This window comes from Siniperca chuatsi, linkage group LG3 (assembly GCF_020085105.1).
Source record: "Siniperca chuatsi isolate FFG_IHB_CAS linkage group LG3, ASM2008510v1, whole genome shotgun sequence".
Classification (NCBI taxonomy): Eukaryota; Metazoa; Chordata; class Actinopteri; order Centrarchiformes; family Sinipercidae; genus Siniperca; species Siniperca chuatsi.
The window spans coordinates 25156454-25171512 of NC_058044.1; the positions used below are offsets into that span (position 1 = coordinate 25156454).

A 15059-nucleotide genomic window follows, 5' to 3' on the forward strand; every position below is an offset into this window, starting at 1 on the left:
CAAGGCTGCCAGCCAACTCTCACACACTGACTGTGACATGAGACTCACGCAATGGACACTTTTCACATGCTCTCACACCACACATCCACTTTCTCACGCAGTGTAAAACTATTTCATAGGCTAACTGATAACGTCGCTGCGGACAAGAGGACAGCAGAGTTGCCAAGTCCACTTATAATACGCAACTTTGGGCTTCTTTTTTTTGAAGTCGCTTGAAAAAATCGCGGGTCGCAGGTTGTGGTTTTCTGGGCTTGTTTTAAAAAATATGGTTGCTTTTTAGGAAAATCTGACAAGCGACTGCTCACAGCCTCACAAATGATATTAGCGCTGTAGTGTAATTCGCCCTCCCACAAATCCCCACGTGGACCTCTTCCACCCCCTCCTCCCTCTCATTGGAGAAAAATCAATGTCATGTCAGTTATGTTTTATTGCAGTTACTGTCTAGTTACGAGTCAGATTAATGACTGTATGGTCAGATTTCATAGGTTTATAGTTTTATTTTTAGAGTGCACCATTCTTAAGAATTTTGACATTGCTCTCAGAAATATGTAGGCTAACCTTTGTAATTAAACAATACGTTAATACAATAGTTTATAGGTTGTTTATAATTAAATGTAAACACATGTCTCATTTTAGAATGAAGGCATTTTCCTGTGGTTATTTTTACATTTAATTTGTACCAAATAATATTGACTCTGATTACTCTGATTTATTCTTTTTTTATAGATGATAAAAGAAGTTAATGGAGCACATGATTCTTCTTAGTTTTCCTTTTTAAATTTAAATCAGCATTGTTACAGGCTTTTTATTTTCTGCTTATACAGACTAGATGTCATGCTTTGTGAGTAATCTAACAATCACATATTCTGTCAATGCAAATTGTAATCATTAGTGGAAAATGTTTTCCAAGTTGTCAGCATCAGCCTAAAATACAAGAGTAACCACCAAAGCTATTATAAATAAAATCTGTTTTCATTTTAATTTGTTGCAGGCTCATTTATTGAGCCTGTTTACATCGAGGCTGTAACAAGCTATATTAATACTGGGATTGTATTTGAAGCTGTGGTTATTTGTCTTGCGAGAGTTGGCAACACTGGAGGACAGCGCATAGACAGACAGGACAGAGCAGCACAGCACAACAGCAACACCGTGCAGCAGCGAGTTATTCACACCATCAGGGGGAAAGTGAGAAATTTCCACAAATCTATCATATTGTAATGTATTCCCATACATCAGAGTAATCTCTTCTGGCAGCAGTACAGCGTCTCTCCCTCTCCTCTTGCACCGTGCTCACACAGGCAGGACAGTGAGCTATATCAGCATGCCACAACCTGAGGAATGAATGAATGACCTAGACACACACACACACATTCATTAAAAAAAGTTGCAATGTTTATGTAGTTTTCACTTACTTGTATTTGTATTTTTAACTGCAAGTCAATATTTATTATTATTTTTATTACTATATTATCTTACTTATCTGTATATATTCTAATAGCACATTTTTTCTGTTTATGTTTTTATTTCACACATGCTTTGGTAATGTTAACATCTGTTTCCCATGCCTATAAAGCCCAATTGAATTGAGTTACTATGGTTACAGGAATGCTCTGTGTCTCTTTCTCATGATTCCCAATAAGAGGTTTTTAGGTTAGAATGCCTATGCAAAATCATGATTGTAATTGTACTGCAATACTGAAATCTAGTAATATAACATAAATTAACATTTTTGGTTAATATTATACAGGGTTGCCAACACACTTTCATGCTGTCTGAACAAATCTCATGTCAAATAAGAGTAAGCTTCAAAGCCACTCCCTCATGAAAACTGTAATTCTATATGTTAAATAGGCTTTCTCTGAAAATAGGACAAAGTCTGAACATCAGGTTTTTTACCAGAGCCCAAAGTATTCAGTTTGTGGGCTTTAGTTGACAGAGGCGCACACACATACCACTCCAACATCAAAAAAACACCTTTCATCTATGTAGAGTTTTGCCTCACTTTGCTCCTCAATTTTACATCTATGACAAATTGAAATGCTCATAAAATAAATAAATACAACATTTAATGGATTAAGACAGGTTGGGTTAGATTAATTAGGCTCCCCCTGGAGGTGAGTAGGCCTACTACAAATTTGAAAATCAAATCATCATCATGCGTTGGTATTTATCCCAGCTCTTATTTATTAGACAATCATTGGTTAATAGCTTCATTTAGCTGCCAAGGTGTCAGAAGATGAACTGCCTTTGTAGTCTTGTCAGTAAGTATGTGTGAAAGCACCTCTGACATAAAAAGAAAAAAATTGATAAATCCAAACAAAATAGTTCTCTCTCTCTATTTCTAGGCAGGGTTTCTAGTTTAATAAAATCTAGTTTGTTTGTTTTCAAAATGATCCTGCGGGATCCACTGTCTTTGAACAATGTGTTTTTCTCCTTCATTTACTTTTCATACAATGTTACTGTTTGTAGATGTAGCTACTTTCCAACCCTCAAATAAAATGAGAGATTTGTTAATTAATTTGTCCATCTCTATTGTGTGTGTGTGTGTGTGTGTGTGTGTGTGTGTGTGTGTGTGTGTGTGTGTGTGTTCATTCAGTTACGAGCAGTGTGTGTGTGATATGGTGGTTACACTGGCAGGATTTTGGGGCCACAAACAAAATCCTAGGGCTGGCCTTGCCTATTTTGGCATGAATAGTTTGGTTCCAAAAGCAATTTCTTACAATATAATGTAATGCAGGGGACAGTGATGAATTTATGAATTTATTTTTGACTCTTTTATTTGTATCTGGTGTTCATCTACATTTCACAGAGAATATATACAGTATTAACAACTGGTGTTTATCATACAGAAAGTACATTAGAAATGGCACAAAATCAGGCCTAGTGTATATATGTTATAGTACTTATTTGTCTTCCAAGGCTTATATACTGTCATAGAAACATACTATTAAAATATATTAATTCAAAAAGGTGCATAAAGAAGTGGACCTGCACTCTCTCCTAACCCTGCTACAGTAGCTGTCTTTGGACTGTGTTCTTTTGCATATATAGTCAGCAGGACTGAATGTATTGCAATTCTGGAGAAATCCCCCCATTTCTGGACTTATAACTGATGCTAATTCATCTATGGGTGACAACACAAATCATAACCTGACAAGTGTGATTTCGGTTATCTTCAGAAATACATTCTGTTGTTCTTTTCAGTTCTGTTCCCACGGTAAGATAGAGTCAGACCCCTTTGTTCAGTAACCGTCATCGTACTCATTCTGGGCCTGCTGCCGAGCCAACATGGCCTGTATGAGAGCGCTGGAGCCTGTGGGAGCTGGGTTTTGTGGAGGGTCAGGTACCCACTGAATCCTGTCCTCTTCCTCTGCTCTCTGCCTGGCTTGCATAACTTGCATCATAACACTTGACACAGAAGACGGCAGGTCATCTGTATCCTCTGCTCCAGCCTCCTCTGCTCTTTGTCTGGCTTGCATGGACTGTGTGACAGCACTGGATGTGTTGACAGGGTTTTTAGAAAAACCTGCTGTACTGTAGTATTCATCCCTCTCTGGAACATGAGCCCTCTGCCTGGCTTGCATGGCCTGGTCATCAGGCATCTGGTACAAATCTTCATCCTGGTCGTAAGCTCTCTGACGGGCCAACATGGCCTGAACCAGAGCACTGGAGGTGGAGATGTCGGAGGGAACGGGCACGCCGCAGCGTCTCTCCTCCTCCTCTTCCTCTTCAAGCCGCTGGCGAGCGAGTAAAGCCTGAACCATGGCGTTTGAGTTGGACTGACCGCCCAAGGAGTGGTCATCTGAACGCCGTTTGGTGTGCTGAAGGACAGAAGAAAATATGTAGTGAGGCTGACAACAAATCTTAGGGTGAAAGTTGATTAGTTGCATGAAAGAATTTAACAACAGACCTTTTTTGGATTCTTCTGTTTGGATTTTTTATTAGGCTGAGATTTTTGGAGGTTCTGGAGCTTGTCTAACAAGAAGGACTTGTCTTTCCCTTGCTGGTGAAAGAAAAGGAAAGAAAAGGAAAGGAATAATAGACATTACTGAAAAATGAATTTCAAATGCAGCCTAGGGATTAACAGGCATACGAAATGGTGTCAAATAAAGGCAAAAATAGACAAAAGCACATTTTTAAGGATCGTTTTTAAAACATACTCACATTAATAATCTGTTGTTTCAGTTGACCAATAAGCTGCTTGCGGCCCTGAGTGACTTGCCAGAAGATGTATATAATGACACTGAGAAGAAAATCATGATAACATACATGACATAATATTGTAGAAACAATTTACATAATGACACAAAGATGCAAAATTTTACATGAATAACAACCACATGCTATGTATAACATCATTACAGCCTGTACATATATTCGAGAAACAAAATATCTGATATATATAATTTACCCTTCAATTTCAACATAGGCTAGCAGCAAGGCTCTAGGGATGGCAATGTCAGTCTGTTAGCTGGTCTACTACCTTTGTCCAGACTGAAATATATTTGTAATATTTGACATTCATGGTCGATTACTTAAGTTTATGACCAAATACCTGCAAAACTAATGGCAATCAAATGAGCCTCAGCTGTACTTTATGTTTAGTGCTAAGTAGCTAATGTTAGCATGCTAACACCCTAAACTAGGACAGTGTACATGGTAAACATTATAATTGCTTAACATCAGCATGTTAGCATTGTCACTGTGAGCATGTTAGAATGCTAACATTAGCATTTAGCTCAAAGCCCTGCTGTGCCTTAGTACAGCCTCATAGAGCCACTAGCATAGCTGTATATTTAGACATTTAGCAGATGCTCTGCACATGCAAAACTCATTAAACTCTTCTACTGATGAAGATCATGTGGTATGATCGAAAGCTCCAGCACAGCTACGAAATGGACCTTGAGATGAGATGGTTTTATCAACATTAAGAGCTACTTCTGAGCAGAACATAATAAGACATAAATTGTGGTTGGTTTTTTTTCTCTTGCCAAGAATGAGTGAAAATGTGTTTTGCAAAAACTGATTCACAACTGGATTTTATCTGCATCAACACAATAGATGTATCACACACACAACATACACACAACATAGCACCTCCACTATGCACTTACATGATGATGAGTGTGATAAGAAAGTAAAAGATTTCACTTCTGATGACATTTTGGTAGATCCAGACGGCCCATTGAGAACCAGAGATCTTCTCCAGATCATGCATCCAGACTCCAACCACACTGAAGGTATTGTTGAGTCCCCGAAAAGGACCACACTGCTCTGAGGGAGTCAGTCTGCAGAGCAGGACAAGGTGGACAAAACAAGACTGAAGTTTGGTTTGGGGGAATTTATGTACTGGTAAAGAATGCAGCATGTGTCAAAGACTGGTGGGGTTTTGTTATAATTTTGTTCTGAAGGTTATGATCTTGTACAATGATTTTCTTTGACTCCAGGCTGTTAATGTGAGATAAAAGTTTATGACGGTCAAAACAAGTCATCTTCTCGTACCTCCAGGCAGTGTATGCAACAATGGACAGAGCTCCCACAAAGAAAGGGAAGAAGAGGAGGGCAATGAAGATGGTTTGCATCTGAGCTGCTCTGCCTGACCGCCGTGGAGGCTGGCAGTTCTGGGTCAGGCTGACCTGGGGAGGTGGTAAAAAAAACAAACACATGCACGTGAACAAAGACATATAAATTAAAAACACAATTTTCACTCATATATTCTAGCTATTCTTGCGATAGCTTGTATAATATTTTACAAATGTACAAAACCATGAGCTCATTTCAGCCTAAACACCATATCTATTTCACTCCATAATAGAAAACATGAAGATCTCATCAGAGCTTTGAATAGCATTGCTTCAAAGGTCATTCAGCATGTTCATGAAACATTCAACAACACCAGATCCAGCCTGGGTCAAATTACCAATCGTATTGAATTTATTTACTCTTCTGGGATTGATTGACCTTGCCTAGTTCAGTGCAACCAAAAGGTTTACTTCATAAATCCGACACCCTGCCAGTATTTTCCATAACACAATATAAAGCATGCGGTCAATGTGATGAAAGGATTTCAATTAATTATTGAACCAGGTGGATAAATAGAGTAACGTGAGCCTAAAACAGTATATGGAGCAGCTCGGGCAGCGATGGCATTGTATCTGCCTATGGCAGTGTGTCATCATGGCAGTTCAGTTTACAATTACCAAGGCCTCTAAACCTTATGAAACTGCGTTTACCTTCTTTAAGTAAAACAAGATAAAAAATTTGAGAATCTGGATGGCGGGAAGCAGAGGAGAGAAGTAGATTCCAATCCTGTGGAGAGAACATAGAGGTTAAGATAACTTTTAATAATAAATTAGCACTGAGACCGGGAGAGAAAATACACACACAAGTCCTGATTTTAATTCCATTGAGTTGATAGATCATGTAGTAAGTGCTGAATGTACTGTTCTTACCAGGCCAGAGTCTGTGCATAGATGAGTTCAAGGACATTTCTGGCTACATCAAACTCTGGAACCCCCAGACGTGGTAGTAATCTTGTCCCAATCACACTGTTATAGAGAAATGATGATTATGATTTATGTCTGAGGTAAACCTTCCTCATTTCTATGATGAAAGTGTGGAACTCACTTGCTAAGAAACTCTCCAAAGAAGGATCCCAACATCAGAAAAAGGAAATCAACAATGACCAGACGGTACAAAGCTTGTCCCACCATGGACTCCCAACACTGTGGAGAACACATTAAGTTCATGAATGGCTGTGTATACCGATGTTTACTGATGAAACTAATATTGGTGTGTTTAAAGATGGCAATTAAGGGTTAATCCCTGTCAAACATACCGAAAACTTCTTAGCCACCACATTCATCCAGTAATAACACAAGACAGCCAGAATGGATATCTTGAGTAACACATTCCTGTATGTGGGAAAAAAGAAAAAAAAGATTTCAAGCATTCTTGATGCTTAAAAGAATAGTATAACATTTTGGCAAATACCCTTATTTGCTTTCTTTCCACAAGTGAGATGAGAAGATCGAAAACACTCACATATCTGTCCGCTAAATATGAAGCTGGAGCCAGCAGCTGGTTAGCTTAGATTTACATAAAGACCAGAAACAGGGAGAAACAGCTAGCCTGGCTCTCTCCAAAGCTAACAAATTCCTCCTACTGTACCAGCACCCCTTAATCTCACTAATTAACATGTCATATGTAGTTTGTTAAATCTGTACAAACAACCATTTGTGGTTTTACAGGGGAATAGTCCAAGAAACAGTCCAGTATATAACTTTGGTTTTAGTACGGATTGAATGAGATATAACATGTTATCTAGTGATCTTTGGAGGAGCTGGTAGGTGATTTTTGTTACCTTCGGACACAGCCAAGCTAACTGTTTCCCCCTGTTTCCAGTTTTCATATTCCTTGATCTTATGTCCTTTAATTCATGTACTATATGCTCTTAACAAAAACTAGAGTTCCTGCTATCTTATACAGTCTATGTATCTAACCTGACTATCAGAGCGTAGATCTGTTTGCGCTGGCTGGAGTAGTGCTCAAACTTGTTGAAGAGGGAGTAGAAAAGCGGAACAACCAGGTTCATCAGAGACACCACAAAGGGAACCAGGAGAGTCTCTGCCTCCTGAAGCAGAGACCAGTTGGCAGCATCTGTTGCCCGCTATAAGATAACAGAGGTCAGATCAAGATAGTGCTAGATGACGAACACTGTGTGCAATGAAATTAATCCAACCCTGCGCTGCCGGTAAATGACTTGACACACTGACACTTACTATCAGTAGGTTGTAAGCTTATGACACATGCTGATATGGATTTTAAAGACCAAATACTTGTTTACCACGTTATACCATGTTTCTCTATGCGTGTATACAAAGGGATCTGCTACTGCGCAGGCAAGGACATTTTTCTGTTTCCAGAAGGAGAAGAAACCTTTTTTTCTATTCTCTGTGGTCTATATCCAACAAAAACAATTATTCCAATTTAACAACAAGAGTAATTATCTTAATCTTGACTTGTGTACCTGCTGTTCATATTGGCAGAGATAGTAGATGCTAGCTCCACATCCAGCAGCCAAGCTGGTGGAGAGGAGCCAGGAACCCAGATAAACCCCAAAGTGCTTCAGTTTTTCAGAGAGGGTTAGCAGCTCCCTCTGGGCCTTCTCTGACAAAGACTCCTGAAGGAGTGGCAAGAGAACAAACATGGTGATTAAAAATAATGAGATGTATGATGTGTCCTTAAACAGGAATTAACCTCTGAAAGCTAATTGTCTGACATTTGTTGAAAGATTGTGAAAATATCATTTGAAGCTAGAGCTGCTCCACAATGTAACTGCAAAGCTAAGAGTTGAATACAAATCAGTGGATATGTACTGTATATATTAAACATGTCATTCAGAGTTGGTTGTTTCAGATATATTTCATGCAATGTAGGTGAAATTATCCTATAATAAAACACCTCTCTCTTTCCTGACTTGGTATCTTGATTGACAAAAGTGGGTTTGTAACACAGTAATAGTCACCAAAATGTCACCTTGAGTTGGACACGTAGGTTGTTCTTGCGCTGTCTCACTGCCCTCTCATTGGTGATGCTAAAATCCCAGCTGGACAGAAGCTGCCATGCATTGTTTGAAGCTGGGTCTGCTATTACATAGTTTTTCTTGAATGAGCTGGCCATGCTGCGTGATGATAGACACAGATTAGAAAAATAGGTAACACTTTTTTGTATTCAAACCACTGTCAACCTGAAAGAAAATTATCTGGGTAACTTCAAGGAAATGTACAATAAACCCACAATATTAAAATGAGTGCTATTCCATAATTATACAGGCAACTGGACTGACCTGAAGATAAGTGCAATTCCACACAGAACCATGTAGACTGCAATGGTGAAGAAATAGGCCAACTGCATGTTGTACTCCACCAGAGCATGCAGGGTTTCATTGCTGTAGCTACCGTAGTACATGACTGTGTAGTTGAAGTAACCCTGGTGAAACCAAAACCAGTGGTTGAATGTAACTAAGTGCATCTACTCAAATACTGTACTTAAGTACAATTTTGAGGTACTTTACTTGAGTTTTATGTTACTTTATAATTCTACTCTGCTACATTTTGGAGGCAAATATTGTACTTTTCACTCCACTACATTTATTTTGACAGCTTTAGTTACTAGCTGCTTTGCAGATTCAGATGATTAATACTAAATATACTCAACTAAGTAGTAGTATTTCTACACTGTGGTAAAAGATCTGAGCACTTCTTTCACCACTGACAGAAACACATTTACTATCCAGTGGGAAACGTTCAATAATGCTGCCACTTAGTGCAGGGGGGGGAGTTCAAAAACATGCATGTTAGGTTAAGTCTCCTGTCAGTGCCCTTGACCAAGGCACTGGCTTAGAACTGGAGTAGGTCCCCGGGCACTGCACAGAGCTGCCCACTGCTCCTAATACTTAATATGGGTAACGAATTTCACTGTGCATTGTACTGTGCATGATTGTGTATGTGACAATAAAACTTGATTTGAATGTAGGTGACTGTGAAGTATTTGTACTGAGCATCTATTTATTAATTAAACCTACATTCGTTGATTTTTTTAGGCTACTTGGGAGCAGTGCGATAAGCTGTAAAACAGAACATTTGACATATCACCTTATAAGGTTGTTATGGCTACACGTTAGTTAGCAAACGGTTGCCTATTTACACATCCGGCAGACACAAGAGCAACAATAATATTCATTTGGAGTCGTGCTTCTGGCCACCTGATGAATGTAAATCCAATAATCACTCCATTTAGCACTGTTTTGGTCTCCACCAACTCCAAAGGAAAATCTCTGGCTTATTAGCTGCTAAATGCTGCATTATTTTCAGGCATCTTGAAATTATGCTAATGAAAGCGGTGAGAGTGAACCCAAACAGAAGGGTGGCAGGCCGTAACAACAAAATAACATGCTGTAAGAAGCTAAAACACTCCATAGGGCTGAGGGGAACTGCAGAGTTGCTTTGTGGGTTTGTCACTATGAGTGAGCCCTTTCAAATCATACATAGTAATTTCATCTATTGTTAAGGAAAAGGTATGTGGTGTGATAAGAGACTCCACTTACAGCTCCAGTCAGTATCTCCAGTCCTCTGAAGCTCACATTCTGAGGTATGTTGGGTGAGGGGTCGTTAACAAGCAGCGGGATGGTGATAAAGCCAAAGTTGATGAGGAAGGAGAAAATGTTGAACATGAGCAGCCACTTGAGGAACACGAAATAGGAGAGGACGCTGGTGCCAAACTTGCCACCTATCTCCTTCATGATGCCTTGCCACAGCTCCAGGGTCTGCCTGGCTGACCTTATACTGTAGCCGCACCTACGGAAAGACTGAGAGAACAGCTTGTGACGTGTATAGCATACAAGCATAGGTTATGAATCAGAGGGCTATACTTAAAATGAGTTGTTTATGTATGACATTGCAGCATATTGTTTTATTACTGATGAAAGACTCACCAGTGACACATTCTCAGAGCAATCTGCAAAACATGTGAACTGGCGAGATTGCTTAGAAGACTTGAATGCCAGTACTTGGCTCCTGTGGAGGGAGAACATAATTTAATGTGATAATGGCATTAGTACCTTAAAAATCTATATCTCCTGATGAATTAGAATTTGCCACACATTGCAACAGTCTGCAGAAAAACCTTGACTTTAGTTTCTTGTGTAATATACCTTGAAACAAGAGAGCAGTGTGTATATGTGTGTGTGTTTGCTCACATATATGTAACTTTTCCCCTAGTGCCTAGAATGACACTGACAAGGAAGCATATCACATTTACTTGTCAGTGAAAACCCACCTGATATGTTTCTTCTCCTCAAAGCTCATTGGAAGGTCCCGAATGGCCCGAATCCGGTCTCGTGTTGACAGGGCAACAAGCTCCTTGACCAGGTTCTGTTCCTCTGTCACACACAAGATGACATGATGAGCTTTCCCTGTTATCTTTACACAGGCTACCATCCAGAATGCAGATCAGGTGTCACACTTCACATCGCACATATCCACAGGAATAATCCGACACCATGTCACAGGCTCTTACCATTCTCCATCTCGTTCCTGATGGCATCCTCTGTGAAAGCTAGATGGGCAGGATCAGCGTTAGGAAACATGCTCATCCTTCTCATTGTAATTCCCCTCCATCTCATTGTCATGTTACCTGCAGGAACATACAAGGAGAGAAGAATGTGTTTTGCTGCTCAACAGTGATTGTCACAAATTTTCCTGTGAACTTGATATTTAAAGGTAAACTCACGGAGCATAGGGGAAATACAGGAGCAGGGTGACAGTCATCAAGGTTGGCATTTTTAAATGTAACACCTGCAGCTGCTCACACATTTACCCATCACAGCTTGACAGAGATTTACTTTCTTCTCTTTATATTTCCCTCATTAACTACTACACATAACCTTTTGAGATGTGTGTATTACCTACTGCAAATATACTAATTGAAGGTACAGCTGATAGCAGTGCAATATACAGTATGAGCTAATGTGGGTGCTATTATACTGCTGCCCTTACATTATCTTTACTCCTGATTAAACCTATGATCTATTTGGTCATAAACCAAAATATTAGACAATCAAATCTGATCTGATGATGGCGCTACATGGCAAGTTAAGGTATCACCAAAGTTATCCCAATTCATCCTGAGCAATACGTGATTGTTTGAACCTCATTTCATGGCAATCCACCCAACAGGTGTTGAGACATTTCACTCAAAACCACAAATGTGAACTTCATGGTGGTGCCAGATGAAAATCAGATGATTCATCCTCTGAGGCCCATGAATGTCTGTACCAAATTTCATGGCAATCCATCCAATAGTTGTTTTGTTATTTCAGTCTGGACGAAAATGGTGGGCCAACTGACAGATTGACAGACATCACCAACACTGCTAGCATGACTAAGAATGTAACAATGTCTCTTTATGTTAAAAACATAAGCTGAAAGCTAAAGATATGGTCAGTAAATTGTACAAGGATTTCATTACATTACAGCACGAAGGACACAGTGCAGGCACAAATGCCTGACAACAATAAATATCCACTCAGATTTCTTTTTCCCTTTTACAGACACATGTCCACAACCGTTAGATTATGTCCTTTGGATTAAGACAACATTTTCCAAACAATCCAATTCCCCCCGTTTCATTGCCAACTTCCTTGTCATTTGTTGTCGTGTACAGCCTCCATTAATAATTATCCAGTTGGACATTGCTTGATTCATAATCAAAGTCAACAGGTCAACATGAATGTCACATTCATTTTGAATTATTGTCTTGTAAATCACTTCACAATTTAGCGTGTGTGTGTGTGTGTGTGTGTGTGTGTGTGTGTTAGCGATACCATAGCAATAGTGTGAGAGTTTACAATAACTGTGAAGACTTTAACTGTGAAAAGAAACTATTATCTATGGAGTAAGATTAACCATTACCTGACGCTGAAGAAGGAAGTCGAATAGAAGACGATCGATCATACTGAGAGTCAGGGGGGATTTGGAATGTACTATGATCTGAATAAAAAAAGTGAGGAGGAGATAGAGTCAAAGTATCAACAGAAGTGTCACTTAGCAACACATAGAGGCACATAAAAAAAACTGTAGAGCCTAATGAACAAGTAATCAACACCAAATAATGCTTATTTCTATGACACAATGCAATATAGACATCAAAATGTATACACAGACTTCATAGTGTTCCATAGTTCAATAAATTTAGCTTGGTCACTCAGTGCTGGTCCACTCACTGAGGTCATGCTGCCATGGAGGACTCCCGGGGCGCGTTGAGATGAGGCCCATGGGGATGCTTTCTCTCCCTCTCCAGCTCTCCTCCTGCCAGCCCCCCCAGGGTACTCTGCCCACAGCATCATCACCGCTGGTCTGACCAGTTGACGAGTAAAGCACGTCTGCCCCCTCACCCCGCCAAGCCGGGTCTTCCCTGGCATAGGGGTTAGTGTGGTGGGTTTTGTTTGAAGACCTAGAGACCACACGGAACAAATACGGGAAAGTGAAAGATAAACTGCTTATCACCGAGGTCATATAGTTTGTGTTTATGGTACCTAAGAACACTGGGGGGGTCAAGAAAGGAACTGGAATTTCAAGTTATGATTACGTGTCATAGATATGACTGCTATGGACCTGATGTTTTTCTTCTGTGGGTAATTTTAAGATTAAAATATCCTACAAGGAAGTGCAGGATTAAGTTCCTGAGTAAACTTCAGAGACCAGTGGACTAATGTATTTGTCTCTAATGTAGTTTACTGTTTGTTTGTTTTTTAGAAACTTTCAGTCTTAAGACCTTAGTTCTTACCCAAAAGAAGAAAAATAAATTGATTACATCCTGGGGTATAGCCAGGATAAATATCATTTCCACACAGCTGCCTGTTCCTTGAGGACAACCTATTTATTATTTCACAGTAAAGTATGTGCACACAGCTCTCACTCAAACACATTCTTTGATAAATTAAAATAAGGGAAGCAGGTTTTTTTCAGGATAAATGATTCACTGATGCACATTTGAAGACAAAACCACAATTTATGCTATCATATTACCACAAACCTTCTATCAATTTCCAGAGTCTCGCTGTCATGGTAGGCAGGGTTGAAGAATCCTCCATTGCTGTAATTTGTCATGAGATCCTTCAAATAGATCCTTTCGCTCTTCTTTGAAAACAACGACGATCCTTCAGCTCACAGTCACTCTTCAATATGTTGTTTGTAATGTCCAGTTCCAGAAAAACTTGCTCTTTTGAACATACAATAACATAGATGATTATAATGGCGTGTCTTAAGTTATCATAAGAAAGATAAGGGTATACGCCTTCATTACGTGTTGCATTTAGGCTTCAGTTGCCAGCTAAGTCAACTTTAATATAGCAAACAAGTAGTATCACATGATGAGGCCAAGTGGCTTTCTGTGCTCAGAGTGACAGCAACATTGTCGAGGGGGGAGCATGTGTAATTTAATCTCTTGGTCCCGTCCTCATCTGTTCATCATTAATTCACACAGTAGGTTTGGTTTCTGCCACATGTAGTAGCCTAGCTCTATGGTTCTCACACAGAGCTACTGAAGGATAGCAGAGTAGGAAAATCTGAATAACAATGAACAGAAAACTACAGTCTGACAAATCAACAGTGGACATAGGAAATCATCCAGTGGGACAACACAAAGTGTATGCCACAGATTTACTATACTGTGCAGATAATGAAAAACATTGATAAACTAAACTGCTCTCTTCTTAAACCCTGCTTACCTGGTAAATGTGTTTTATGATGGTGAGAGAATATACAGAAGGAAGTCCTGACAAAATGCTGTAGAGTTGCAGAAAAATTGATGTGTAGTCTCTTTAGAAGTCCATGCAGAGGAGTAACCTGTGACTCAGCCTGAGAACTACTGTCAATGAGATAAAACGAAGGACTGTCTGGCTTCCAGGAAGTGTGGGCTTAAGCAGCCCATAAAGGTAAAAGTCCACTGCTTCTGAATAGGACATGCAAAGCCCATGTGGACACAAAAATAATTAAACCCCTAAGGCAAAAATGTAATTTGCATCCAAAGTGTGTGTCCAAGAGTCCATGTGTTATTTACTGTAGGTTGACCTGTGGTGGTGCTTACTGATTAAAGTTGTCTACAGATACAGACCAATGAATAGATAGATAGATAGATAGATAGATAGATAGATAGATAGATAGATAGATAGATAGATAGATAGATAGATAGATAGATAGATATCTAATCTGCAACCCACCAACAGTTAAGAAGTCCTTGCATATATCATTTTTGCAGGATATTTAATGCATTGTTGCTCTGTATCTTTAGAGCTTGTTTTTCTTGGTTTCTTATTTCTTCTCATACTCCATTTAGTTTTCCTTAAACATGCACTCCACTGCTACAAATGTTTAGGTTAGTTGTCATGACGAGGAGGCTCCTAGTATACAGCCTGTAAAAACAGTTGTACAATGTCTTCTTTGGAGGGAAAAGCCTTAATTTAATTAAATGTTCCTCTTTCTTTTTTTAATAATCTA

The 15059-nt window shown here is 39.3% G+C and overlaps 1 protein-coding gene across 1 annotated transcript; it reads right to left on the reverse strand.

The window, feature by feature from the left end:
* Nucleotides 1–2747: 2747 nt before the first annotated feature.
* Nucleotides 2748–14464, reverse strand: tmc5 (transmembrane channel like 5). Its single transcript, XM_044189056.1, has 21 exons — nucleotides 14291–14464; nucleotides 13597–13782; nucleotides 12785–13014; nucleotides 12474–12551; nucleotides 11080–11196; nucleotides 10840–10942; nucleotides 10496–10577; nucleotides 10109–10369; nucleotides 8849–8991; nucleotides 8539–8683; nucleotides 8030–8182; nucleotides 7503–7669; nucleotides 6839–6914; nucleotides 6628–6725; nucleotides 6453–6548; nucleotides 6234–6309; nucleotides 5503–5636; nucleotides 5115–5288; nucleotides 4165–4243; nucleotides 3911–4003; nucleotides 2748–3821 (listed from the first exon to the last, which is right to left on the reverse strand). The coding sequence occupies exons 2-21, from the start codon at nucleotides 13668–13670 to the stop codon at nucleotides 3243–3245; spliced, it is 2958 nt and encodes a 985-aa protein (XP_044044991.1). The 5' UTR covers nucleotides 13671–13782; nucleotides 14291–14464; the 3' UTR covers nucleotides 2748–3242.
* Nucleotides 14465–15059: the final 595 nt, after the last annotated feature.

Coding starts and splice junctions, on each gene's coding strand:
- tmc5 (XM_044189056.1), bottom strand. CDS start 13,670: ATGACAAATTACAGCAATGGAGGATTCTTCAACCCTGCCTACCATGAC. Junction 8,183..8,538: donor ACCTACGTGTCCAACTCAAG/GTGACATTTTGG, acceptor CCACTCCTTCAG/GAGTCTTTGTCAGAGAAGGC. Junction 6,726..6,838: donor TGGTGGCTAAGAAGTTTTCG/GTATGTTTGACA, acceptor TGTTCTCCACAG/TGTTGGGAGTCCATGGTGGG.